The 26681-nt window shown below is 45.0% G+C and overlaps 1 protein-coding gene across 4 annotated transcripts in view; it reads left to right on the forward strand.

Annotated features, from left to right (window-relative positions):
• Ccdc150 (coiled-coil domain containing 150) overlaps positions 1-26681 on the forward strand; it is an 81913-nt gene that overhangs the window by 12188 nt on the left and 43044 nt on the right. For all 4 annotated transcript variants that reach the window (XR_015736803.1, XM_087902278.1, XM_087902279.1 and 1 more), the window contains exons 3-13: positions 2527-2747; positions 2859-3022; positions 4471-4539; positions 8045-8161; positions 9057-9186; positions 11731-11774; positions 14324-14416; positions 17575-17682; positions 19329-19453; positions 19667-19844; positions 21014-21082. Coding sequence is in view for 3 of the 4 variants with exons in the window: in XM_087902278.1 (XP_087758404.1) it covers positions 2527-2747; positions 2859-3022; positions 4471-4539; positions 8045-8161; positions 9057-9186; positions 11731-11774; positions 14324-14416; positions 17575-17682; positions 19329-19453; positions 19667-19844; positions 21014-21082 (1318 nt within the window). In the remaining variant the exon portion in view is untranslated. The remainder of the gene's footprint in view (positions 1-2526; positions 2748-2858; positions 3023-4470; positions 4540-8044; positions 8162-9056; positions 9187-11730; positions 11775-14323; positions 14417-17574; positions 17683-19328; positions 19454-19666; positions 19845-21013; positions 21083-26681) is intronic.

The following is a 26681-nucleotide window of genomic DNA, read 5'->3' on the forward strand; positions in this document are numbered from 1 at the left end:
AGTCTATTTTGAGATTTCCTCTGCCAACGAATTAATCCAAATCTCTTCACTTCAGCCTCAGGAAGAGACTTCTAACAAGGGTAACGGGCAGACACAGTCTTCACCAAAACATCACCAGAAGCTCTCTTGGCAACATACTAAAATTCTTCTCCTCCAAAACATCTTGAGCTAGCCCCCACCCCCAGTTCAAATCATCCTCAGTACCACTGTCTCCCCTGTTTCTACTAGGAGGCCCATTAAGCCCCACTAAAGTGTTTAACTGATTATCTAATCCAAACTCCCAAGGTCCTCATTCTTCCAAACAAAAGCGTGGTCAGGCCTATCACAGCAATACCCCTGTCCCTGGTACCAACTTCTGTCTGAGTCAGGGCTTCTATTGCTGTGAAGACACAGTATGGCCACGGCGACTCTTCCAAAGGAAAACATTTCATTGGTACTGGCTTACAGTTTCAGAAGTTTAGTCCATTATCATCGTGACAGGGATGGTGCTGGAGGAGCCGAGAGTTCCGCATCTGGATCTGCAGGCAGTAGGGAGTGAACTGACTCCCACACTGGTGCAGCTTGAGCGTTTGAGACTTCCGTGCTTCCTCCACAGTGACGCACTTCCTCCAACAAGGCCACACTCCCTAATAGTGCCACTCCCTCTAGGCCAAGCATTCAAACACGTGAGTCTGTGGGAGCCACACCTATTTAAGCCACTGCGCTTCCCCAAGCAAGTTATCTGGAAGCCCGGTCACCGAGGTGTGTGCAGAGGCATCCTACAGTGCAGAGAGCAGGAGGCGTAGGCGGGTCACCGAGGTGTGTGCAGAGACATCCTACAGTGCAGAAAGCAGGAGGCGCAGGCGGGTCACCGAGGTGTGTGCAGAGGCATCCTACAGTGCAGAGAGCAGGAGGCGCAGGCGGGTCACCGAGGTGTGTGCAGAGGCATCCTACAGTGCAGAGAGCAGGAGGCGTAGGCGGGTCACCGAGGTGTGTGCAGAGACATCCTACAGTGCAGAGAGCAGGAGGCGCAGGCGGGTCACCGAGGTGTGTGCAGAGGCGTCCTACAGTGCAGAGAGCAGGAGGCGCAGGCGGGTCACCGAGGTGTGTGCAGAGGCGTCCTACAGTGCAGAGAGCAGGAGGCGCAGGCGGGTCACCGAGGTGTGTGCAGAGGCGTCCTACAGTGCAGAAAGCAGGAGGCGTAGGCGGGTCACCGAGGTGTGTGCAGAGGCATCCTACAGTGCAGAAAGCAGGAGGCGTAGGCGGGTCACCGAGGTGTATGCAGAGGCATCCTACAGTGCAGAAAGCAGGAGGCATCGGCAGAGACTGCTCATTAGTTTCCCATACCGAAAATAACCACACAGACAGTGTGTTATTACAACACTGCTTGGCCTATTAGCTCATGCTTCTTATTGGCTAGCTCTTATATCTTAAATTACCCCATTTCTGTTAATATGTGTATCACCATGTGGTCGTGGCCTACAGGTAAGGCTCCCTCTGGTGTCTGACCTCTGTCTCCTGCAGCGGCTGCATGGCTGCTGACTCCGCCTACTCTCTCCTCCCCTATCTGCTTGGAATTCCCGCCTTGCCCTACTCTGTGCTGCCATAGGCCCAAAGCCGCCTCTTTTATTGACCAATGGTAGTAAGACATATTCACAGCATACAGGCTCCCCCATCAAGGAGCTGTGTGTTCCAGCCCCTGGTCAGCCAGGATACCTAGGAGTGGAGACTCTGGATGTGCTTGCGCTCCTGGTCACAACAGCCTGTTGGTGGAGCAATCTACGGACTCTCCAGTGCTCCTTCCCTTCCCCTGAGAGAGCTAGGAGAATTGGGGTGCTGTCCTTCAGGGGGGCATTCAGCTGCTGACTAGCTCCTCCTTAGCTTAGCTGGTAGTTATAGGAGAAACTGGAGAGAAGACTGGGAAGTGCTGACCTTTTCAGGCCCTAGAACCCCATTTCCTAGTCTTCTTAACCCACTCATCAGCAGCAGGAGAGGACTCTGGGAAAACCCCTTTTAGCATCTTCTTCCTGGAGAATCAAGTCCTTGGAAGTGTGCATATTTATAGAGCTGACATTTTGTTCCATGGTCTAGAGACATGCATGCCCTTAATCCCTTTGTTCATGCAGCCAGGAGAATTCAGGGCCCAGCCCTTTGGGAACGGAAGAGTTAGGGTGATGTCTCCCACCTGCTTCTGTCGTCTGCCGTTAGGGAAACTGGGAAGTCAGAGATTTGCCCTGGTTGTCCAGTGCACGCCCTGGGTGAAGCTGCAGCTAGCGGTGCCTCCACCTTCTCCATCTGTCCAGGGTGGGTAGTTAGCACTGCCTAGCGTGGAGGGTCTTGTCTTATTCCCGACACTCACTCAGAAAGAGCCAATCAGCCTGCAGGTGCTCATTGGCTGCACTCCTGTCTGAAGGAGGCAGGAGCCTCACTTCTCCCATACTGCGGGGCCACCGCCATTCTAATTAGAAAGGCTCCATTGCCTCAGACGGCTGGTCTTACCACAGTGGAAACTGCATTGTGTAATATTCTTTTGGGGTGTTTTTTCAGAGGTCAGTTAAAAACTTCAAACTCTTTCGAAGACCCTGCCAGCCAGAAAGTCATTTGTCCTATCCCGAGTGAAGTAACTCATCCAGAAAAAACAAGTCTTTTATGGAAGAACTGTGAGTTCCTGGTGAATCGAATGTGCCACTTGGAAAACCTCATCGAGTCCTTGAAAAGGAACATCTTTCGTCTACAAACCGAAAAGGAATTGAATCCGCAGAAGACAGGTACGGCTAGAAGAGGGTTGCAGGGAACTTGGTTCTGTGCGGCGCTTGCTAGTTTTGTGCTTCCCGTGCCTCTCTTCACCTTTCTGCTCTGCCCTTCTGTGCTGTGCCCAGCTTTCCTGAAGGATCAGCTGAATACGATCCAGGAGGAGCACTCCACGGACCTGAAGCTGCTGCACCTGGAAGTGTTGAATCTGCGCCAGCAGCTGAGAGACGTCAAGGAGGAAGAGGACAGCGCACCAGACGAAGTCCAGAGATTGACGGCCACTGAGACAAAGGTTTGTGTTCAGTGTTCTGCAGTGCAGCTTCGCTGGCAGAGTCAACAGCGCCACAAAGCTGTGTTACCAATGGGCCATGGTGATGCTCAGTTCTTGACATTTGAGGTTTGTCTGCATGGCTAAGGTCTTGTCTGTGGTTGCTCCAAGACCCCTTTGCTGTGTATAAAAGACAGTGACCATCTAGATTCTGTCCTCTTTAAGAGCTGATGGTATCTGGGAAGGCAAAACATGACAGACTGAATAGGAAAAGGGTAGTGGTGGTGTATACCTTTTTAAATACATCCCAGACACAAAATGCAGCCATGGCTCCTACATAGTTGTAACATGAGGGCCATAGTTGTAACATGAGGACTGGCTTGTTGGGGTTTCTGTCCCGCCCAGTACCCCACAACCAGCAAGCCCCAAAGAAAATCACACAGAGGACTCCATAAGATTATAAACTGATTGGCCCATTAGCTCAGGCTACTTATTAGCTCTTATAACTTATGTTAGCCCATTATTTTTATTTATGTTAGCCACACGGCTCAGTACCTTTCTCAGCGGGGCAGCTTACATCTTACCTCTCCCGTGGCCTGGGCAGAACTGCAGAGGGAGCTTCCTGCTTTCACAGAATACTCCTGTTCTCATTGCCCCTCCTCTGCTTCCTGTCTGTTTGACCCACCTATGCTTCCTGCCTGGCCAATCAGCGTTTATTTAAAACATGTTGACAGAATACAGGCAATTCTCCCATACCACGTAGTGACTCTCTCTCTCTCTCTCTCTCTCTCTCTCTCTTTCTCTCTCTCGCTCACACGCGTGCGCACACACACACACACACACATACACATGGTTAAGGGCACTTGTTGCTTTTGCACAGGACTCAGGTTTGGTTCCCAGCACCCACATGGCAGCTCACAATGTCTGTAACTCCAGTTCTAGGGAATGAAGCACCCTCTTCTGGCTTCTGTGGGCATCAGATATGTACATGGTACACATATGTACATACAGGCCAAATACTCATACACATAAAAATAAATCTTAAAAACATAGACATAGGGCTGTCCAGTTGTTATGACTGGAGTTTGGGTCCCCAGGATCTACATGAATCCTAAGCAAGTCAGGCAGCCCTGACATTGAGAAGGCAGGAGCAAGATCCAGCTTGATTAGCTAGCATATACAAGGATGGCTGAGTTCAGGTGAGAGGCCCTTACTTAATGCATGGGACAGAGTGTAATCCAACAGACACCCATTGTCCCCTCTGGCCTCCACATGCATATGTATACATATACACATGTGTACACATACATACATTTGTACACATATTTTATTTTTGCACACACATGCAATAAAATAAAAAAAACAGTACTTATAAGCTTCCAGGGGGAAAAACGACTGAATTTGACTTGATCCACTTAGACAGTTTCTTCCCATCATCTCAGGAATTAGATCTTTCCTCCTTCTCTCTGTAGAAGAACGCAGCTGTTATTGAGGAGGAGCTGAAGACCACAAAACGTAGAATGAACCTTAAAATTCAAGAGGTAAGAGAAAAGACAGATGTTGAAGAGGTGTTGGGATCGCAAGGGGAAATCAGTAAAGTGCAAAGAATGGAAAGAACCCTTTGAAAACGGAAACATCATTGTATGAACACTTAAAACATGCCACTTAAAGCAAGAGTGTCTGCCTTCGGTTGCTTAAAGATACTCTCATGTGTTAAAGCTACCATGAAACTGGCTGGGGTTCGGGGACGGTGAGGGGAGTGGGAGGAGGGGAGCAAGTGGGAACTGGGGCAGGTGTGTAAAATGAGAAAAGATGGTTTCAAAAAAATAAATTTAATAATAATTAAAAGTGATAAAAAATAAAATAGAAGAGTATCAAGGAAGAAAAAAAAAGAGCTTACTGGGTCAAAACCCTTGCTGAGCAAACCCGAGAAATGACTTAAAAGTCTCAGAACTCAGATAAAAATTGGTCATGGCGTGGAGAAAAAATGGGATATTTGACTTTCTTTTGGTTTGTTTTGTTTAATATGATTATCTCCAGTTCCATCCATTTTCTTGAAAATGGCATGATTTTGTTCTTCTTTAATACATGATAATAATAGAAAATTCCACTGTTATGCTAAAAAACACTGGAATAAAAAAATGTTTTGAGGTTCGGGAGAAACCCTAACCCTGAGTTTTTGGTAGATAGAAAAATTGTACAGAAAGTGTATGCCCATGCTCTAAGCTCTCAGTTTTCTCTAACATTACATTATTGAGGTATCTTGGCCACAGTTTATGGAATGGGACTGATGCTGTATCAGTTAAAGCCCATGGTTTACATTGAACTCACCTTCTGCTCTGTAGACGTCTGTGGACTTTGACTGCTGTGTCGTGCCTTGTATCCAGGATTGAGCACAGTAGTTTCAGTGCCCTAAAAATGCCCTGTGCCACACACACACACACACACACACACACACACACACACACACTCATCCCTTCTGCGAGCCCTTTAGCGAGCATTGTGTATATGGTTGGGTAGAGTCGAGAGCATCCTTTGACCTGTACATTTAAACTTCGCTCATGTCTTCCCGAGACTGGCAGTTCATACCTTCTCTCTGGTGAACAGTGATGTGTAGCATAGTTTTCTTGTCCATTCCCCTATAAAGGAACATCCGGTGTCTTCCAGGTTGTGTGGACGTAAGATTTCCACTTACTGGCTTGCACTGCTCCCCAGGGCCATGGTGGTGTCCGGGCACAGGCTGCTTCTGAAGGTCATGTCTGCGTCTGTGGTCATGTACAGACTGGAGCCTACGATGATGGCTCTGGCCTGTGTGGCCACCACGGTCGCCTGGGTTCTGGGTCACCACCTGTGGCCGTGTTCAAATCTGGGGCCATGTTGCTGCCGAGACCATGTCAGCCTCAGCGACCTGCCCCTCGTCTGAGAGGAGTGGTCCCAGCAGGAGTGGTCCAGGGACTGACCCACTTAGGCACACCCCAACATCTACCCCACCTGCGGCCTGCTTGAGCCTGTGAAGGGACTGGTCCTGGGGACCCGTCGCTGCAGGATTCCCGTGACTGGGGCAGCAGGAGGGTATTAGAGAGGAGTGTCAGTGGGGGTCCAGGGTTGACCTTTCTCTACACGGTGGACACTCTGAAGTGAAGCTGTTGGATGAGAGAGTCTGCTGCGTGGTACCCAGCAGCTCCCAAAGTCACTGCGCGGGATGAGGAGGTGAGGAGAGGTGGGAGAGACAGAAGAGTGAAGAGCTTCCCTTTGTAAAAAAGTGTTGTTCTTTCTTATTTTTACTCTTTTTTAGCTTTCCTTTGGGAGGGCACTACGAGAGAGGGAGGTGGATTTGGAGGGACTGGGAGATGAGTGGGGTTGTGAAACTCCCAAAGAATCCAGAAAACGAACAGATTTCCACTCATTTGGGTAAATAACCTCCGAGTATGATTTCTGGGTTGTCACACAGGCCACATTTAGTCTTGTTAGGAGCTACCAACCCATCTTACACTCTAGAGAGACCAATTGGCATCTCTCCCATTGGAGAATAAGAATCTTTGTTGGACGGTGGTGGCGCATGCCTTTAATCCCAGCATTTGGGAGGCAGAGGCAGGCAAATCTCTGTGAGTTTAAGGCCAGTCTAGTCTACAGAGTGAGTTCAAGGACAAGCTCCAAAGTTATACAGAGAAGCCCTGTCTCAAAAAAAAACAAAACAACAAAAAAAAAGAATCTTTGTTGCTGCATATTCTCTTCAGCATTTGGTGTGTGTCTTGATTTTTGCTGTTCTAATAGATGTGTAGTTTATCCTGTTATAATTTAAATGCCCCAATTTTCTTGTGTGTGTGTGTGTGTGTGTGTGTGTGTGTATACACACACACAAGAAAAAAAAATATATGTATGTATGTACACATATATATCTCCATTGGTGAAGTACATTTGAGATTATTTTCTCATAATTGAGTCTTCTTAGTCTTGAGGTTGTTACTTTGTATGTTTTGGGTCTGATTTGAAGGTACACTGTGAAGATTCATGTGCTAACGGCTGAATCCCCAGTGGTCTTGAACTGTGGTCAGACTTTTAAGAGATGGAGACGCAGCGGAAAGTGCTAATTCACTGAGGATAATCACCCCTGAAAGGGGTTCATATAGTTCTCATAGAACCCCAGTTAGTTCCTGTGAACCTGGAGCTGTTATAAAAGGAGTAAACCTGGTCCATGAATGTGGGGCTTCTTGTATCACCAGTCTGTTGCCTCTGCTGCCAAGTCCTCCCCAGAGCCGAGCGTATGTAGTTGCCCAGTCTTGAACTTTAGCTCCTAAAACTTTGAGCTAGGGCTTAGAGAGATGCTCAGCAGTTAAGAGCACTGACTGCACTTCCAGAGGACCTGAGTTCGATTCTTAGCACCCACACGGTGGCTCACAGCCATCTATAGAGGGATCTGATGCTCCCTTCTGGCATAAAGGCATACATGCAGATAGAGCCCTCAAATCTTAAACAAACAACAACTAAAACCGAACGTGTGAGCTAAATAAACCCCAATGCTTCATACATTCCGTAGGCTCAGATCTTTTGTTCCAGTGACATGAAAGACTAAGAGAGGATGTTAGTCCTCTATCAAAATGTGTCCTCTTTATAAAAACCTTCTCTGCCAGTCTATAGTTTCTTTTCATTTTCTTACCGACATCTTTCAGAGAGTGAAACTCTTAATATTAATGAGGTATAATTAAAAATGTCTTTTATAAATAGCAATTTTGGTGTTTTATCTAAAACGTCACCAACAGACCCCAGTCACTTGGGTATTTCCGTGGCGCTTGTCCTTGTGACTTGCCAGGCGCTGCCATTTCTAGTGTCTTTTTCTGCGTGCTGCTTGTAAGTTACTAGGGGGCCTTGACCCCCAGTTTGTTCAACAGACTTCAGCAGCAGGAAGTTGAGGCCAACAGACGAGATGTTTCAAAGCACCGTGCAGGCGTGGGGATGGGAGCGTATCTGGTAAACTGCGGCGGTGGTTGCATCTGTGTTTGCTGGAGCGGAGTCCATCCGTCTTCCTAACTGCAGTGTTCCCTCTAGCTAAGGAGACAGCTGGCTCAGGAGAAGCACTTCCGGGAGTCTCTTGAGAAATCTGCGTCATCCATGCTACTCAAAATCCAAGAAATGGGGTCCGCGGTGGAGGCAGAACGGAAGCAGGTAGAGGTTTGCTTTCTTTGCTTGTGAGAGAACTGAAACCCAGAAGGGAGCACTGGGCTTCTTACCCTGACCTCATGGGTTTGTCTGTTTCCTCTGGATTGGTGGGGCCTTTTCCTTAGTAACCCAGTGGCCTTCTTACTGCAGGCTTTAAGATAAGAAAGGCTCTGCACAGTCTTAATTGGTGAATGAGAAAGCCGAGGCCCAGAGAAGCGAGTCTGTCTCAGGTTTTATAGCGGTGAATTCTATTGGTACAGTAGCCTCCTCTACCAAGCAGTCTCTGCTATGGGCATTGGTTGTGGAAACTGTTGTCTTAGCTAGTGCTATATGTCTGATCTGGTTAGAAAGGAAAGACTAAATGGAGCTAACCTTTGAAACAAATAAGTAAAATAACAGGAACCTATTTATGTTTCTGCTTTCGGGTATCAGATTCATATTAACATGATATTTTGCCTTCACTGTACTTATTTGAAGTACCTTTATGTGTTTAAGATACTTTAAATTCACATTTTAGAATTTATTATTTGAATGTATAATCTTTTTTATTTTTACCCATAACTGTACTTCACAGCTGAAGCATAGAAATGAGTCTGTTTACTGAAGGAATTTATGAAAGAGCCTATCCTAGTCAAAATTAGTTAAATGTAGCTAGAACTAACGGTGCAATTGTTCTCTTGCTCTGAGCACCCTATGGCTAGCAGCTACTGTGTCTAAGTGGACATAGGATGCTCTATTGGCCGGCATTCAAAGTACGAAGCCATGGTCTGCCAAGATTTGAGCTGGGACACGCAGGCACGTCCTGTTCCTCTCAGTGATGCTAGGCTGAAGCTTCTGCCTTCCCATGTCGTATCGGGTCATGCGTTGCCTTACAGACATAGTTTTTCTTACACAACTTCAGGTGCACAGCCTGCAGCAGAACTGCTCCGCCCTCCGCAGCTCTGTCCAGACCACCCAAGAACTGCTGGCGCAGGAGCAGCGCAAGAATGGGGAGCTGGAGACGACCACCTCGCAGCTCAAGTCCGATCTAAGTATGCAAAGACTCCTAGGAGCCTGAATTCTGTAGCTGGCCAGGGTTGGTGGTGCTTCCTACAATACAGAGTGAAAAAAAAAAAATGCTGGGCTCCTTTCTATATGATACTGAAGCCAAGCTAAATACTGGTAATAAAATTTGATTTTAATTTTCTGTGTATGTGGTACGAGATTGGGTAGGGCCTCACTAGGCAAACACTTTCTTTGACATTGCTCCTCTTCGGCCCCTCTTTGGTTTGTTTTGTTTTGTTTGTGTGTGTGTTTGCTGAGATAGCATCTCTCTAAGTTACCTAGGTTTACCTTAGATTTGCTATCTTTTTGTCTAAGCCTTACACACCCTAAGATTATAGGTCTGTGCCCCTTCCACCCCTCAGAAAGGGTGAGGCTTCCCATGGGGAATTAACAAAGCCTGGCACATTGAGTTGAGGTAGGACCAAGCCCCTCCCCCCGGCATCAAGGCTGAGCAAGGTATCCCACTATAGGGAATAGGTTCCAAAGAGCCAGCTCATGCACCAGGAATAGATCCTGGTTCCACTGCCAGGGGCCCCTGAAATAGACCAAGCTACACAACTGGTCAGCCACACGCAGAGGGCCTAGTTTGGTACCATGCAAGCTCCCCAGATGGTCTAGAGTCCTTGAGCTCCCATGACCTCAGGACAGCTAGAGAAGAAAAGCTTAATCCTGTGTCTTCTCATTGTAAGCTGAGTGTTTCCTCTGGCTTGCTATCTGCGTGAGACAGAAAGCTACATCAGAAGAGTAAACCGACGCCTTCCTACAGCGGCTAGCCACCTTTGCTTAGGGCTGCTGAGCCAACCACTGTGTAGGTGCTCGCTGGCCGTGCTCGAGTTAACCTTCTGTCTTCTGATTGCACACCTGTGCATGTTTGTGTTCCATTTCATGTTCTTCCTCAGGATCTCATTTTCACTTTACGACAGCTTTGTTAGCGAGTAAGAAAATATACCTGTTACTCACAGTGAAACGCTCTGGAGACGGCGCTCCCAGACCGGCTCCACACAAAGCAGCAGGAGCCCAAGTGCCGGCCCTTCTGCTTGAGCTCCCTCTTCAGTAGGTTTTTCTGTTATTTAGATTAATGGTTTATGTATTTTTTGGATTTTGTAAAGCATATGTGGAAGACCACTAGGCGAAGGTTAAACACAGTAAGTCAAGACAGCGCGAAGGAAAGGAAGCCTAACTGAATACCAACTGTGTGCTCAGTACATTGGCTCTGTGCGGTTTTAACACTTCAGCTAGTTTATGGCCAGGTTAAGGAAAAGAGATGCCTCTAACTGTTTTCTTCGACATATTAGAAATAGAAAAGGTCATTAACAGTAAACAATATATAACAAATAGCTATTCTCTGAAGATAGGCATTCTCCCTGTGTTCAGACTTGGGGCGTATCTTCAGAACAGATCACATTTATCGCTCTTCATTTTTCACACATTTTAAATTAGAATTTAGTGAGTCATGGATTCACATTTTTAGAAATCAGTTTCTGTAAGATATCTCCTATGCAAAGTAGGAGTTTTAAGCATGCTTTGTAATTGCCTGGCTTCAAAATTTAAATATAACAGCACTAATATAGCTCCAAATTTTTCTGTAAAGTCAAAACATTAATTTCAACTGTATTTTTGTTGCTGATATGCAATGCCAAACCATCGCCCCATCTTCCTTCCCCCAAGCGTGCGGCAAGTACTTCAACATGGCGTCCCAGCTGTCTGCTCCCTAGCTCTGTGTGCCCCATCTCCAGTTACACCCTGTGAATGGTTTCCCATCCAACCCTGAAATCCCCTCCAGAGCTCTGGACCACCGTCCTGCAGTCAGCCCAGCACCTGCAGTCGGCTGCCCGGCACAGTCAGAGCACCGGGAAATGTCCCTGCCCATTCGTTCTATTTGCTCTGCCTCCCAAGTCTCTCCTTGCCATGCAGTCCTTACTTAGCTGAAGTCCAGCATCTGCCCTGCTGGCCTGTCTGTTCTCCGCATGCTCAACCCCGTCACTCAGTCTACTTTGCTTTTCCATTAGTCTGCTTTTCTTCTCTGTTTTCACTGTCATTGCCAGGAGGGAAATAGCTCTTACTGGTTTTTTGTTTTTTGTTTTTTGTTTTTTGTTTTTGTGTGTGTGTGTGTGTGTGTATGTACCTCTTGAGCAGAGTAATTTAACAAAAATATTATTATATTCCTCCCAGAATAATCTATGCATTGAATAAAGTGTGACCTTATTTATCATTAGAAGTAACTGTGGACCAGGTTCTTTTTAAATTTACTCATTGTCCGATTAATTTTAGCGCTTTAAAGACAAGTTTGGCATGTAGCGCAGGCTGGCCCTGGACTCACGATCCCCTGCCTCAGTCTCTCAGATGCTGAGATTACAGGAATGCTGTGTTGACAACTGTGACTTTTAGCCTTAGCCTCTGAGAATATGATGGGATGCATGTGCTGTTACTGTCTCTGCAAACACTGGCGAGAGCGAGCAGAGCCTGTGGGGAGGATGCTGTGTGGTTTCTGGGGCTGCATCTCCATCTCACCTTGTGGACTTTGTTTTCAGTTTCCAGAGATAACCTCATCTGCACGCTGGTTGAAGAGAATAAGGTACGTGTTCCCGGGGCAGGGGGCGGAGGTGGTCCCTGTCTTTATTAAGCGATGGTCCTTCACTAGAGCTAGGAAATAGGCTTCTCATTCCTCAGAGAGCTTTAGGAAAAAGGGTTCCTTTAAATAAGCTGTGTATTCAGGCAGAACTGTGCAGTAGGAACCAAGTGGTCCCCTTATGCACGTTATCTTGTTTTCAAAAGGTAAAATAATGAGACTTTTGTGGATTTGGCCTTGCAAATTAATTTCTGGAACAGGGTCGCGAACTATCACAAACACAATGTTGTAGTCGGTGGTTGCACAACTCTGTGTGTACATCGAATACCACTGACCCACACTCTCAAAGTCGGGCAGCGTTTTACCTACACTTAGAGAAAAAAAAATACCTTTTTATCTAGTGAGATTTTGGGGTAGTCTCTGCTTCCATGTGGGAGAGCTTTTCTGTTGCCCTCCCACCGCGTGTCTTGCGATGTTTTTCTTCCCCGTGTCGTGCGATGCTCGTCTTCCCCGTGTCGTGCGATGCTCGTCTTCCCCGTGTCGTGCGATGTTCGTCTTCCCCGTGTCGTGCGATGTTCGTCTTCCCCGTGTCGTGCGATGCTCGTCTTCCCCGGGTCGTGCGATGTTCTTCTTCCCCGTGTCGTGCGATGTTCGTCTTCCCCGTGTCGTGCGATGTTCGTCTTCCCCGTGTCGTGCGATGTTCGTCTTCCCCGTGTCGTGCGATGCTCGTCTTCCCCGTGTCGTGCGATGCTCGTCTTCCCCGTGTCGTGCGATGTTCGTCTTCCCCGTGTCGTGCGATGTTCGTCTTCCCCGTGTCGTGCGATGCTCGTCTTCCCCGGGTCGTGCGATGTTCTTCTTCCCCGTGTCGTGCGATGTTCGTCTTCCCCGTGTCGTGCGATGCTCGTCTTCCCCGGGTCGTGTGATGTTCATCTTCCCGCTCCTGAAAAAGCGAGAAACAGTTTTCTCAGGAGATGAAGAAGCTGCGCCCTGCCCCTCCCTCTTCTGCCAAGCAGCTCCTAGGGATCTCACCCCTAGGCACCTCACCCCTCTCTCCCCTTCCCTACCCCTCTCTCCCCCTTCCCCACCCTCAGAGAGAACTAGTTCCATTCATCAGCGCAGGTGCTCCCCTTCTCCACCCTGAGGTCCTTACTGGTGAAGACATCTCAACTTTTAAACGTATTTGAATGTGCTGCTCTGGAATCACAAAGTCTTACTGGTGATAAAAATGTGTATATAATGTAAGTATTCTCGGAGAGAACCCGCTTGATATAAGAATATACGTGAGTAGTTAGGGAATGGGTTTAGTCATTTTTTCTAGTCAGAATCCTAATACAAAATTCTATTTAATGAAGTCTTTAAAAATAAATCATAACTTTTAGAGTGATTTTATACTCCCCACCACACAGAACATAAATTATATAGATTTCCTATGTACCCCCTACTTATTTTTTAAATCTATTTATTTATTATGTATACAGTATTCTCAGTATTATGTCTGCATGTATACCTGCAGGCCAGTAGAGGGCACCAGATCTCATTACAGATAGTTGTGAGCCACCATGTGGTTGCTGGGAATTGAACTCAGGACCTTTGGAAGGGCAGGCAATGCTCTTAACCACTGAGCCATCTCTCTAGCCCCACTACTTCTTAACATGTGTACAGCCTCCCTCACTGTCAGCATCTCCCACTGGAACAACAGGATTGCTCTAGATGAATCAATATTAGTGTCTATTTTAATCAAGTCAGTAATACACATTAGGGTTTATTCCTTGGATTTAGATCAATGTGTAATGACATATTATCAAATATCATCATATATGGAGTGAGTCACTTCTCTGAAGTCCTCTGAATTGCAGACATATTCAATCCTCTTCTTCCCAACCTTATTAACCATTGATCTACCCTCCTCAGAATATCATATAACTGGGATTATAAATATAACATTTTAGATCGGCTTCTTCAGCTTAATAAATATTTAAATTTCCTTTGTATGTTTTTATTTCTTGATAGCTTAATTTTAGTGTTAAATAATATTGCATTATCTGTATGTACCACCGTTGGTTAGCATAACACAGAGGTTTTAAAACAAAAGGATATATGTATATCAACATATACATATATATGTAACAATTAATTTAAAAAGAGGTCATAAATTTGAAAATGAACAAGGAAGGGTATATGGGCAAGTTTGGAGGGAGGAAAGGGAAGGAGAAATGATGTAATTATAATCTCAAAGAATAAAAGAAATAATTTTAAGAAACAAAAGGATATTTTCTTTAATAGAGCAATTTTTCTTCTCACACATTTTCTGTGGAATTATGTGTTTATTTCGTGATCAGTTTCACTTGGGGAAGTAAACATTCCTCTAATCTGTGTTATGCAATACACAAAAATAAAAATTCCCGAGCCATGGAAATTTAGGCAGTTTTGAGTTGAGCAAGATTCTGAAGGACACCTTGGTTGTTGGGACGTCTCTGTGCCCCTGTGAGCACACAGCGATGCGCACAGCATCCTGCCCGTGCGTACTGAGAACAGCCCCTTTCGTTCTTCCACAGAGTACACAAGTGTGTCTGAAGAAGGAGCGTGATGCGAACACACACTTGAAGTCCGAAATGCTGTTCCTTCGAGATGCGTCAGAAAAAGCACAGGTGAATCTTCACCCCCTCCCTCTCTCTCTAAGAGGTTAATTTGTTTTATTAAGGAACCAAGATAAATCTTGGTTATATAAATTTCATATCAGCTCTTTCCCCTAGCTTTCTATTTCTGTAAGATCAACTTCATCTATGAACCATTGTCAAATTAGCTACATTTTGGGCTTCCCCCACCAAACCCCTTTGAAACCGGTACACAAGGCAGATGACTGGGACAGTCACAAGTCACATTACATTTTCTAATTTACTCACTATATTCAATCCCTCCGCCCCCGTGGTAAAATCCCTGACAGAAGCAATTTAGGGCCACATTGCATCTGCATTGGAGAGAACACAGAAATGCTTGTCCTCGGCTGCCTTCCCCTCTTATCCACTCTGGAACCTCAGCCCATGCAGTGGTGTCAGCCACACCTAATATGGGGCTCAGATAGAAGATCTCCCACAGACACGCTTAGAGGTCTGCTTCCATGGGGACCCTAAACATCTGGACAAGATTAACCACCGAATTTCCCTTCCCTCCCCAGTGCAGGTCTAAGGAGCTCCATCGCTAGGACTGCAGACTGAAGGTTTCAGTATGACCCGTATCAATTAGTACAGTAGGAACATAAAGCTTGTTAGATTTGGGGCTGGGATCTGTGTGTGTGTGATCACTTTCTGTAAGGTTGTGCTTTGTATGCACACGTGAGTGAACACTGAAGACAGTACACACGCAGGCGCTCCGTTCCACAGAGCCCGGCAGACTGCTCATCACCCGACAACTTTCCTGTTGGCGCAGTTTGACTCGACGGCGTTAGTGCCACTGTGCTCTACAGTAAAATGAAATAGAATGAAAAGAATGTCTCTTTATAAAGCAGTCCCTTCTGTTTCTATACTCAGGTTAACTGTTTTGCTTTTTTGGTTTTTCGAGACAGGGTTTCTCTGCAGCTTTGGAGCCAGACCTAGAACTAGCTCTCGTAGACCAGGCTGGTCTCGAACTCACAGAGATCCACCTGCCTCTGCCTCCCAAGTGCTGGGGTTAAAGGCGTGCGCCACCACTGCCCGGCTACCTCAAGCTAACTCTTGCTGAAGCCCTTTCACATTCTGGGCCCGGCTCTAAGCACCTTGTGCTCCTAACGTTATAACCCTCGCCGGTGCACTCAGGACAGGCAACTCTGACTCATCACTTGAAGCTAGGGAGCTGGCACCAGAAAGGTCTGCTAACTCAGCCAGCAAAGTGGCAGAGGAGGTTTTTCCTTTCTGTTCTTTGTTTTATTTGGATTTAGGGAATTTGGTTATGAACTAACGATTTTTTTTCCAGCGATGTGTCCTTATCTGAGTGAGCTTTTTTCACTCAGCACACAATCCGCACCCAGATATGGTGACGCCCACCCGTGAGCCCACACTCTACAGTCAGGAGAGCTAGAAATCTGAGGCCCTCTTCAGCTACTGAGAAAGCGTGGTCGGCCAGTCTCAGAAAACAGCAAACAATTTCACCTTAACAAACAATAATTCAAGTATATACCTGCCACGGGAATCTGGGTGTCTGGAACTGGGGCGGAGGTATAGCACAGTAGGGGGCAAGTTATTTACGTGCTTAAAGCCCCAACACTAATCCAGACCCTGAAAAAAATGTAAATTTTGTGTGAGAGAATCATCGTCACACAAAAGTCACGTAGGATGCACGGGGGTTTTGTTCTGAAGGATTAATCTTGTGAGATTAAAACCAGTGTTTTGCTTTTGTAAATACTATCATTGGTGGTGAGAAGAATATTTTAAAGTGTTATTGGGTAAGTAGTTCTCAGGGTTGATGATAAAATTCTGGGGTTGATTTTTCTGCGTTGTCAGCAGGACGCTGGCACTGAGAGTCCATTCTTTAGAATGCTCTCTTTGGCTTGTGTTCAGAATTGTGAACCGAGTGAAATGCCAGTGCCTCAGGAGTGCCCGGACTAAAGTCAGTCGCTTGGTATGGACACTCTTACCTCCACAGCCCTCCTTCTGGGCCCCGCCTCTACCAGTCAGTCCCTCCCACCAGTTCTCTCTGTGCTCCCACCCCATCTCCCGCCTAATCTGACATCCTCTCTTTCTCTATTCTTATTACCATAAATCCGATTAGTACTGCCAGATACACGTGGCTGTGTGAGCCGCTGGGGTGTGGGCAGCCTAGCAGCAGCCACGCCCCCAAAGACCTGAGGGCCCTCCTCCAGTAGCCACCAACTTTCAGTAGCTCCCGACCGGCTCCATCTTGAGCAGTTGATGTGCCGATGCTATGGCCCCTCTGCCGAGCTGGGCGACAGCCATGCCGTGTGCTGAGGTCAGCACTCCGCACCTTTTCCTCCACATCCCCTCCTGGCCCTTACATTCGTCCCTTCCCTCTGCCGCAGAGGTCTGTGAGCTGTGGGCGGTGGGAGGTCGATAGAGATTGACAGTATAGCACTTATACTTGGTACTTTAAGTTACAATTCTCTTCATTAACTCCTATTGGCTGCAAACACAAGCTTCCCGGACCAAGGTCGAGAGCAGAACAAGCCTAAATATTTAGAATGTAATTGATCGTATGAGCATTTAGCAAAACAACGGTAGGTTTCCTCCTAGGGCCCATTATTTTCATAGTCAGGAACTTTAAACCAGGCTTATAGTTCCAGGCCTGAAATCCCTCCCATAGACCAGATGTATCCAATCAGGAAACAGTCGGTCACTTCTGTAGCAGCTATGGACCTTTTGCATCAGCGGGCATATCCTGCGATCAGGTCCGTATTGTAGCATTGGAGATTCAGGGCTGGGGAAGCCACTGACCTTTGCTTTCCTAGCTGCTGCTTAGCCCCTTCTGGCAGTATGAAAGCCAGCTAGCAGGGAGAGAGTTTCCTGTGCAGTTCACCGTTGATTTTGCTGTGTCCTATGTCCAAAGTGAGCAATGTCTTTAGCAATAGGATCTTACTGTTTTGTTATGGTGGGCAACAAAGAATTGAGGCAATAGCCGGTGTTGTTTTGGCTGTCTCTGGGTCTTCCATGATCGGTAATACATAGGGATGTATTTGAAAGTAGTTTTCAAACTAATGAAATATTAATTGATGATATGTTAGCTAAATTAGGCTTAACGGGTTACTGTGAAATCATTAAAGATAATATGGAAGTGAAGTACTAGAAAGGCTTGTGACTTGCTGCATTTGCTGTCTTAGGTTCTGAATGACCAGCTTTCCAGAAAGTGTTCGGAGCTGACCAGCATGCTTCAGATTGTAAAGCTGGAAAATGCCAGGATTGTGGCTGAACACCACGCTATTCTGCAGGTATCCTTCCGACACTCAGGATGGTCTCGTTTATCTGGCCTCAAATTCAGTCTGAGCTAAGAAGACCCTGACTTGGGATCTTGCTGGTTCTACCTCCAGGATGCCAGAAGTACAGGCTGACACCAACACTCCTTTCCTTCCCTTGCTTTGTCTGATTGATGGTCCCTGCAGGATCTTAGTATGAGTCCATCAGGCTGGTCTCGAGTTTACAATCCTTCTAGCTCAGGCTACAGAGTTCTGGGGTTGCAGGCTGCTGTTATGGCCCAGTTGTGATTCTTTGCTTAGCAGTTTATTCCTTTTTGCAAAGGGCTGATTTGGCCTTGCAGCTCCTTGGTGTTTAATGCTTTATTCCTAAGAGTCCGTGATTTTAGGAAAAGACATTATCTGTTCTAATATTTGTGTAATCGTGATGTGTAGTTTTTTTAAAAAAGTTTTTAGACTTAACTATTTTATGTGTGTGAGTGTTTGGCTTGCATGTGTGTCTGTATGTGCACCATGTGCACGCCTGGTGGCCGAAGATTTCAGAAAAGAGCATTAAATCCCCTCATACTGGAGTTGTGGATGGTAGTGAGCCACTGTGTAGGTGTCTGGGAACCACACCTGGGTCCTCTTCATACTTAGCCATGTCTATAGCCCCTAAGGATGGTATACATTTAAAACTGACTCCCAAGTGCTTATTTTCCCCCAAATATCTGTGATGTTCCATTTTGCTTATAGTATTCTAAGAATACTCTTGACTTTGACCCCAGCTATTTGAAATTCTACTTTTTTGTTAAGATTGCGTTTCACCACAAAACTTGGTCATCCTAATCAAAATACAAAATTTTCAAATTCTGGTCCTTGGATGCTAAGTAGTAGTAGCTTGTGTGTGTGTGTGTGTGTGTGTGTGTGTGTGTGAGAGAGAGAGAGAGAGAGAGAGAGAGAGAGAAAGTTGTTGTTTTGTTTACCTTCTTTACATATACAAGTATGATATTAAGGATTTTACATATGTACAAGTCTCTAATTATTATAACGGCTACATCTTTATCCTTATTTTCCCAATAAAAGGTTAAATAAAAATAATTAATAAGTAATTACTAATGCATACAAGGCTTGCAAAACTATTATGGATTGTAGGTAGAAGTGTTGCTAACTAGAAAATGGTAAACCAGAGAAAGGTCCCAAATAATTACTGTGCCATTAGTGCCACACTTTAGCGCAACACAAGAGCGAGCCTCCGAGAGTTCACACCAGCTGCCCCAAACAGCTTTCCCAACAGATTGACACTATTCGGGGGGAAGGAGAAGACAGAGATGGAAAGATCTTTTCATCTGATATGTATATATGTTGATATTGTTTCATATTTTAAAGTAAAGAAAAAAATGTAAGATACTGAAGTATTTTAATGTAGATTTCAATTTTGAAACTATATTGACATTTATAGTTTCACGACATATTTTCAGGGCTGGTAAATATGTCTTCATCTTTGTTTGGTCAACCTGTAAAATCACAGAACTGTAGCCAAAGAGAGGGCTGGGTTCTCAACCTATCTTATCAAAGGCTTCGTTTGTGAAGAGAAGCCCGTCTGGGAGGGGGCACAGCGTCTTCGAACTGCGACTCCGAACGTTCCCCGTCACATGGCGTCTCAGTTTTTCCTACTCTCTCAGGTGGAGCAGAAGATGATCACAGAGACATTTCAGGAGCAAAATCTGCTTTTAGACGCCGCCCACGCCAGCATCACCGGCGAACTCCAAACTGTCCAGAACGATAAAGCCCAGCTCCAGACACACCTGTAAGCCAGCCAGCGCCACCTGCTCCTTTCGGGTCCTCGTTTCTGCTTCTTGTCCTCAGAGGGAATCTCTAAGCTCACCTCTCTGAGCCAGCCCTGAGGAGCTAGTCTGCTAGACCGCTGTGGTAGCTGTTGCCAGGCAGGGGTCCTGTTCCCTCAAGGAGATTTGTCCTCCGGGCCAGCAGGACTTGATGGCCTTTCCTTCTCTCCTTCCAGAGACCATTTGATCCTTGAGCATGGTCAGTGTCTCCAGAGAGCAAAGGAGGCCGAGAAGAGGACAACGGTACAGAAAGAACTTCTGGAATCAACTATTGCAAGACTGCGGGGCGAGTTGGAAGCATCAGTGCAAGAGACGAAGTCTCTGCTAGAGAAGAATGAAAGGTTTCAGCAGGAGGTGGGGGCAGACTCCCCCTAGGTGAGGTACAGAGGGAGGAGGGGGCAGACTCCCCCTAGGTGAGGTACAGAGGGAGGAGGGGGCAGACTCCCCCTAGGTAAGGTACAGAGGGAGGAGGGGGCAGACTCCCCCCTAGGTGAGGTACAGAGGGAGGTGGGGGCAGACTCCTCCCTAGGTGAGGTACAGAGGGAGGTGGGGGCAGACTCCCCCTAGGTGAGGTACAGAGGGAGGAGGGGAGCAGACTCCTTCCTAGGTGAGGTACAGAGGGAGGTGGGGGCAGACTCCTTCCTAGGTGAGGTACAGAGGGAGGTGGGGAGCAGACTCCCCCCTAGGTGAGGTACAGAGGGAGGAGGGGAGCAGACTCCCCCCTAGGTGAGGTACAGAGGGAGGTGGGGGCAGACTCCCCCCTAGGTGAGGTACAGAGGGAGGTGGGGGGCAGACTCCCCCCTAGGTGAGGTACAGAGGAAGGAGGGGAGCAGACTCCCCCCTAGGTGAGGTACAGAGGGAGGGGGGCAGACTCCCCCCTAGGTGAGGTACAGAGGAAGGAGGGGAGCAGACTCCCCCTAGGTGAGGTACAGAGGGAGGGGGAGCAGACTCCCCCTAGGTGAGGTACAGAGGGAGGAGGGGGCAGACTCCCCCTAGGTGAGGTACAGAGGAAGGAGGGGAGCAGACTCCCCCTAGGTGAAGTATAGAATGGTGATTCACAGCTGTATCTACTGCAGAAGAGAGAACAAGAGTTAAGCTGAGCTCCAATGCTGAGTTGCCCACTAGCACATGTGCATTCTTCAGCATGTAAAGTAGCCTTTGCCAAACAGTATAGTGTGCTCTTCCAACATCAGTAGTGTTAACTGGTAGCTCATGATCCTCCTGTTGGTTACAGGGTCAAACTTAAAAAAAAAAAAAATTCTCTGAAGGAAACGGGAGGAAACTCTGAGAGTTAACAGTCCCAGACTCTTGTAGTTGGGTGGAAAGCTGCAGGATCTGGCGTGCAGAACTGTCCCTGCCCCTTGGGAAGTCTGCTCCACCTCCTAGACATGCCTTGACCCCTTTCTGAGAGGACGTGCTACCTCTCGGTGTAGGTACTAACTGACCTGTAGGATGCTGCCATCTGCTGTTGTAGGCCCTGTGCCTTCTAAACATCTATCCATTTCTTTTTCTCACCTGGGCAGGTCAACAAAACAGAAAAGGAAGTAGCCAAAGAAAAATGCAGTCTGGAAAAGGAATTAGCTAAAAGCAAGGTATTTCGGTTTTATTTTTGATGTTTCTGTTTTCTCTTGATCCTTTTGCATTGCCGCCTACTATATCAGTGTATTTACTGAGGAGGGAGATTGTACTGATGATCAAGATGGCGGCACAAAGCCAATGTCACTTAGGGCCTTCTAGTGCTTTCCAGGGGTGTTTCTTGTTGAGCATATGGGGTCTGCCACTGTAAGGCACCACTGCTTCTGGCCCTAGAGTTCACTGTGTACTTCAGCCAGAAGTCCCCGACACTGAATTAGCTAATGGATCTGGAGAAGGCAAAGGGGTGATTGCTCACACACACACACACACACACACACACACACACACACACGTACCTGTGAGTACATACCACTTTACCTTTGAGCTATCCTTACAGTTTTCTTTAGTTGATACGCTTTATATTTGCACATCTTTATGGTCATTTGATCCATGCGTGCAGTGTGCATCCACATGTTCACATTAATGGTTTTTTTGAAGATTGTAGATTTCTCCCTCTTCAGTTTGCAGACTAGCACAGATTGTATTAACCAATGGTTACCCCACTGTTCTGTCAAAACCAGGATAACCCCCCATCCACACACCTGGTTTTTGATAACTCTTATTTACCTTCATCCCATTGCTGCTTCCCATTGCCCTTGAGTCCTTAACGATCACCGTTCCAATGAGTTCTTCTAGGAAACTGACCCTAACTTTTATGAACAAGTGATTTGTGACTGGCTTATTTCAGTTAACATTATGACTTGCATCGATCTACTTGCGTTTTCTTTTGGTACTTCTGTTTGTACATCTGGACGAAGGAGCCTAATTTTTAGATGGTTTGGGGTGTTTTGTGTCTGTGTGTCCCGATGTGAACTTTTAGGATCAGCTTTTCCAGTTTTGTAAGAAAGGGCACTAATTTTGATAGGCTGTACACTAATGCTATACATTAATTTGGGGAGCGTTACAATTTTAATATAACATGTATATATGTGACACGTGTGGGTTTGTGGGTTCTGTCTTTTCTCTGTCTTATATAGGCTGACGAGAACTTGTACTGTGTTGAGTAGAAATGGTGACAACAGGCGTTCCTATTCCATTAGTTTGTGAACGTTGTTTTTTGTGAACTGGAGGATACTGGTAAATTTCTCTTGTGAAAGTGAGGCGAGTCCCTTCTTCACCTAGTTTTTGCGAAATTTTTGTTATTCTGAAATATTCTGAATTTTGTCAAGTGTTATGATCTTAGGGACTATGTACTTTATTTTATTATTATATATTATGCTCACTGATTTCAAGTGCCTTTTTTTTTTCAAAAGTTGGCTTACATTCCTTAGGTAAATTTCACCTGGTCATGTTATACAAAGCTTTTGGATGTTGTTGGCCTTGTTTGCTGAGATTTTAAAATCTGTATTCACAAGAGATATTGTTCTATGATTTTATTTTTCTTGTGTTAACTTTGGTTTTGGTGTCAAAATAATATTAGCCTCTTAAAATAATTTGTAACTGTTTCTTCTCTTCACATTTTTCACTAAATTCTTTTTTTGAATCATTCACTTTATTCAAGTATTTGAAAGGATTAAGAATTTTATTTATGACATTTTCTAGAACACAACATGAAATGATGGTTAATATTAAAAATAAAACAGGCAAAACAATAAAACAAAGAGGGTTTCCTCATGCTATTTGTTCAAGAACCTGGTGTATGTCTACTCTCCACCCCAACCCGCGGGTATTGGGGAAATTCTGCTGTGTACCTTCCGTGTCTTCTTATCACTCTCTTCTCTCAGCTAGTGGCTCGGGCTTTCCAGAGATCCTAACTCCATCCCAGACTCAACAAGGAGTCTGCAGTCCAGCTACAAAGCAATCAGCCTTTGGACCCTCACTAGCACAGTGGACAGGTACATTTGGTGCTTGCTCTAGGTGACACAGCATGCGGCCAAGGCAACCAGAATCTCCTGCCTGAAAGAGGCACAAACCTGGGACCACAGAAAATGTGAGGGCACCCTGAGCCTCTGAACCAAGCCTTCTCTAGACAGATGTCCCTGAACTGTAACTTTTGTGAGGCAGGATACTTCCGTTTAGGAAAGTCTGAGAGGCATCTTCTGTAATGTATAACAGAGCATTTTGAGATAAAGTTCCATAAAATGTTTGACTTAAAGTAAAGGAGCAAGACATCTTGTTTACTAACTCCCGTGAAGGCATCTTTCTCTCCACATGTGTTACCCTTCCTGCCCCTCACACAGGATACCTTTGTGCTCGGCATCAGGTATCACCGTCCACCACCATGCATTTCTTTAAGAATTAGCTTACAACTTGTAATATTTTTCCCCCCATGGTAAAGTCAGTCTTGACTCCTTCTACCAAATCTCAACTAAGTTCTTTGGTGACACATTTTGTCCTCTACTCTCTGTGGTCCTTTAGTAAGAATCAATGTTCCTACCAGAAGAGAAAGGTGCGCTCATACAATAGAGGACTAAGGTCTCATGAACAGTCAAGATTCCTAAGTTTCGTGTTTCTTTATGAAAAGCTACGCAACAGAACACACACCAAGCCATCACCTTTCTTTTGTTACCAGCTGTTAAAATTTTCTACTTGGCTAAAATAAATTATTAAAATTGACATCATTGCTTTTGCTTTTACTTTCTATAATGCGGCTGCTAGAAACTTTTAATTACAGCTATAGTTTGTATTACGCATTCACTACTCCATCCCATGGGGAGAGTATGCTCCACTGTGGACTGATACACACTCACTCAGACCCGCAGTGTATCTCCAGTGCCATGGTCAAAACTGCTGCTGCTTCCCGTTAGCTCCAGCTTTAGTTCCGGTGCCGTCTCACACAAACACGAGGCCGTCAGCTTTTCCATCCACTCCTCTGTCTTTTTTTTTCATACTATAATGAGTTTTATTAAAATTTTAAGACATTAAACAGTATAAAGCATAATTTCAGATATGTAAAAATATAAGCAAGAAAAAATTGAGTAAATATGAAGTCTTTCTGAAATCAGCAAATAGGAAATAGTACAGTGATAACTCCCCATTTTCTGGGACATTATCGGATGGAAAATTAATTTTTCAAGATTAAAAATTATTAAAGAAAACAGAAACATTTTCAACAAATAGAGAACTATCACATCTATGTTTTTCAAAATCAGCATCTCATGGAAATTGATCACATACTCGGTAACAAAGCAAACTTCCACAGATTCAAAAAAAAATTTAGTAACCACCTGTGTCTTATCGGATCACCATGGAATAAAGTTAGAATTTAACAATAACTCTACCCCCAGAAAGCCTACAAACTCGTGGATACTGAACAGTCAACTACTGAAACACACCTGGGTCAGGGAAGAAATAAGAAAGAAATTAAAGTCTTCCTTGAATCCAATGAAAATAAAGACACAACATACTCAAACCTATGGGACACAATGAAAGCAGTGCTAAGAGGAAAGTTCATCGCACTAAGTGCCCACATAAAGAAAACGGAGAAAGCTCACATTAGAGAGTTAAGAGGACACCTGAAAACTCTAGAAAAAAAAGAAGCAGACTCACCCAGGAGGAGTAGAAGACTGGAAATAATCAAACTGAGGGCTGAAATCAACAAAATAGAAACACAGAAAACAATCCAAAGAATCAATGAAACAAAGAGCTGATTCTTGGAGAAAATCAATGAGATTGTCAAACCCCTATCCAAACTAATCAAACAGCAGAGAGAGAACACGCAAATTAACAAGATCAGAAATGAAAAGGGGGACATAACTACAGACACAGAGGAAATTCAGAGAATCATTAGATCTTACTACAAAAGCCTGTATGCCACAAAGTTGGAAAATGTAAAAGAAATGGACTTGGTTTTAGATAAATACAATATACCAAAATTAAATCAAGACCAGGTGAACAAAATTTAAATAAACCTATAAGTCGTGAGGTAATAGAAGCTGTCATAAAAAAATCTCCCAACCAAAAAAGCCCAGGACCAGATGGTTTTAATGCAGAATTTTACCAGAAATTCCAAGAAGAGCTGATACCTATATTCCTTAAAGTGTTTCACATAATAGAAACAGAAGAGTCATTGGCAAACTCTTTTTATGAAGCTACAGTTACCCTGATACCAAAACCACACAAAGACTCAACCAAGATAGAGAATTACAGACCAATCTCGCACATGAACATTGCTGCAAATATTCTCGATAAAATACTAGCAAACCGAATCCAAGAACACATCAAAAAAATAATCCATTATGATCATCCCAGAAATGCAGGGCTGGTTCAACATATGAAAATCTATCAATGTAATCCATCTTATAAACAAACTGAAAGAAAACAACCACATGATTGTTTCATTAGATGCTGAAAAAGCATTTGACAAAATTCAACACCCCTTTATGATAAAGGTCTTGGAGAGGGTTGGGATACAAGGATCGTATCTAAATATAATAAAAGCAATATACAGCAAACCAACATCTGATATCAATTTAAATGGAGAGAAACTCAAAGCCATTCCACTAAAATCAGGAACAAGACAAGGCTGTCCACTCTCTCCATATCTCTTCAACATAGTGCTTGAAGTTCTAGCAATAGCAATAAGACAACATAAGGAGATCAAGGGGATTCGAATCGGAAAGGAAGAAGTCAAACTTTCATTATTTGCAGATGATATGATTGTGTACATCAGTGATCCCAAAAACTCTTCCAAAAAACTCCTACAGCTGATAAACACCTTCAGTGATATGGCAGGATACAAGATCAACTCAAAAGAAAAAAAATCAGTAGCCCTTCTATATACAAAGGATAGAGAAGCAGAGAGGGAAATCAGAGAAACTTCACCGTTCACAATTGCCACAAATAGCAGAAAGTATCTTGGGGTAACTCTAACCAAGGAAGTGAAAGACCTATTCGACAAGAACTTTAAGTCTTTGAAGAAAGAAATTGAAGAGGACACCAGAAAATGGAGGGATCTCTCATGCTCTTGGATTGGGAGGATCAACATAGTAAAAATGGCAATTCTATCGAAAGCAATCTATAGATTCAATTCTATCCCCATCAAAATCTCAACAAAATTCTTCACAGACCTTGAGAGAACAATAATCACCTTTATATGGAAAAACAAAAAACCCAGGATAGCCAAAACAATCCTATACAATAAAGGAATCTCTGGAGGCATTGCCATCCCTGACTTCAAACTCTATTACAGGGCTAAATGTTTTTTGAGGGGCTCCTATCAGTTCTTCCCTGAGCATCCTTGTCACACTGACTAGTGGAGCTGGCCTGTCATACACTGCTCTATAGGACATCATCACTGACTCCACCTCCCGTTGAAGGTCTTTTCTGAATTTCTGACTCCTTTCTCATTTCCTTCTCGGGGCTTTTAATTTGGTTTCCTTTGGAATCAGTTTCAGCAGATTGGTTTTTTTCTAAGAGTGTGCCTATTCAGTCTGGGTTGTTGAACTTGCTGGCATACAATTGTCTGGAGTAGTCCTGTGCCTTTATCTCTGGAAGAACAGAAGTGATGGCCTCTGTGTACGACTGTCTGGTGATTTGTGTCTTCTCTGTACCTTGGCTAGTCCAGCCACCTGCTTTTGTCTTCTGTGGTTTTCCTGTACTTTATTTCATTTGTGC

Source organism: Myodes glareolus, chromosome 27 (assembly GCF_982192425.1).
Source record: "Myodes glareolus chromosome 27, mMyoGla1.1, whole genome shotgun sequence".
NCBI lineage: Eukaryota > Metazoa > Chordata > Mammalia > Rodentia > Cricetidae > Myodes > Myodes glareolus.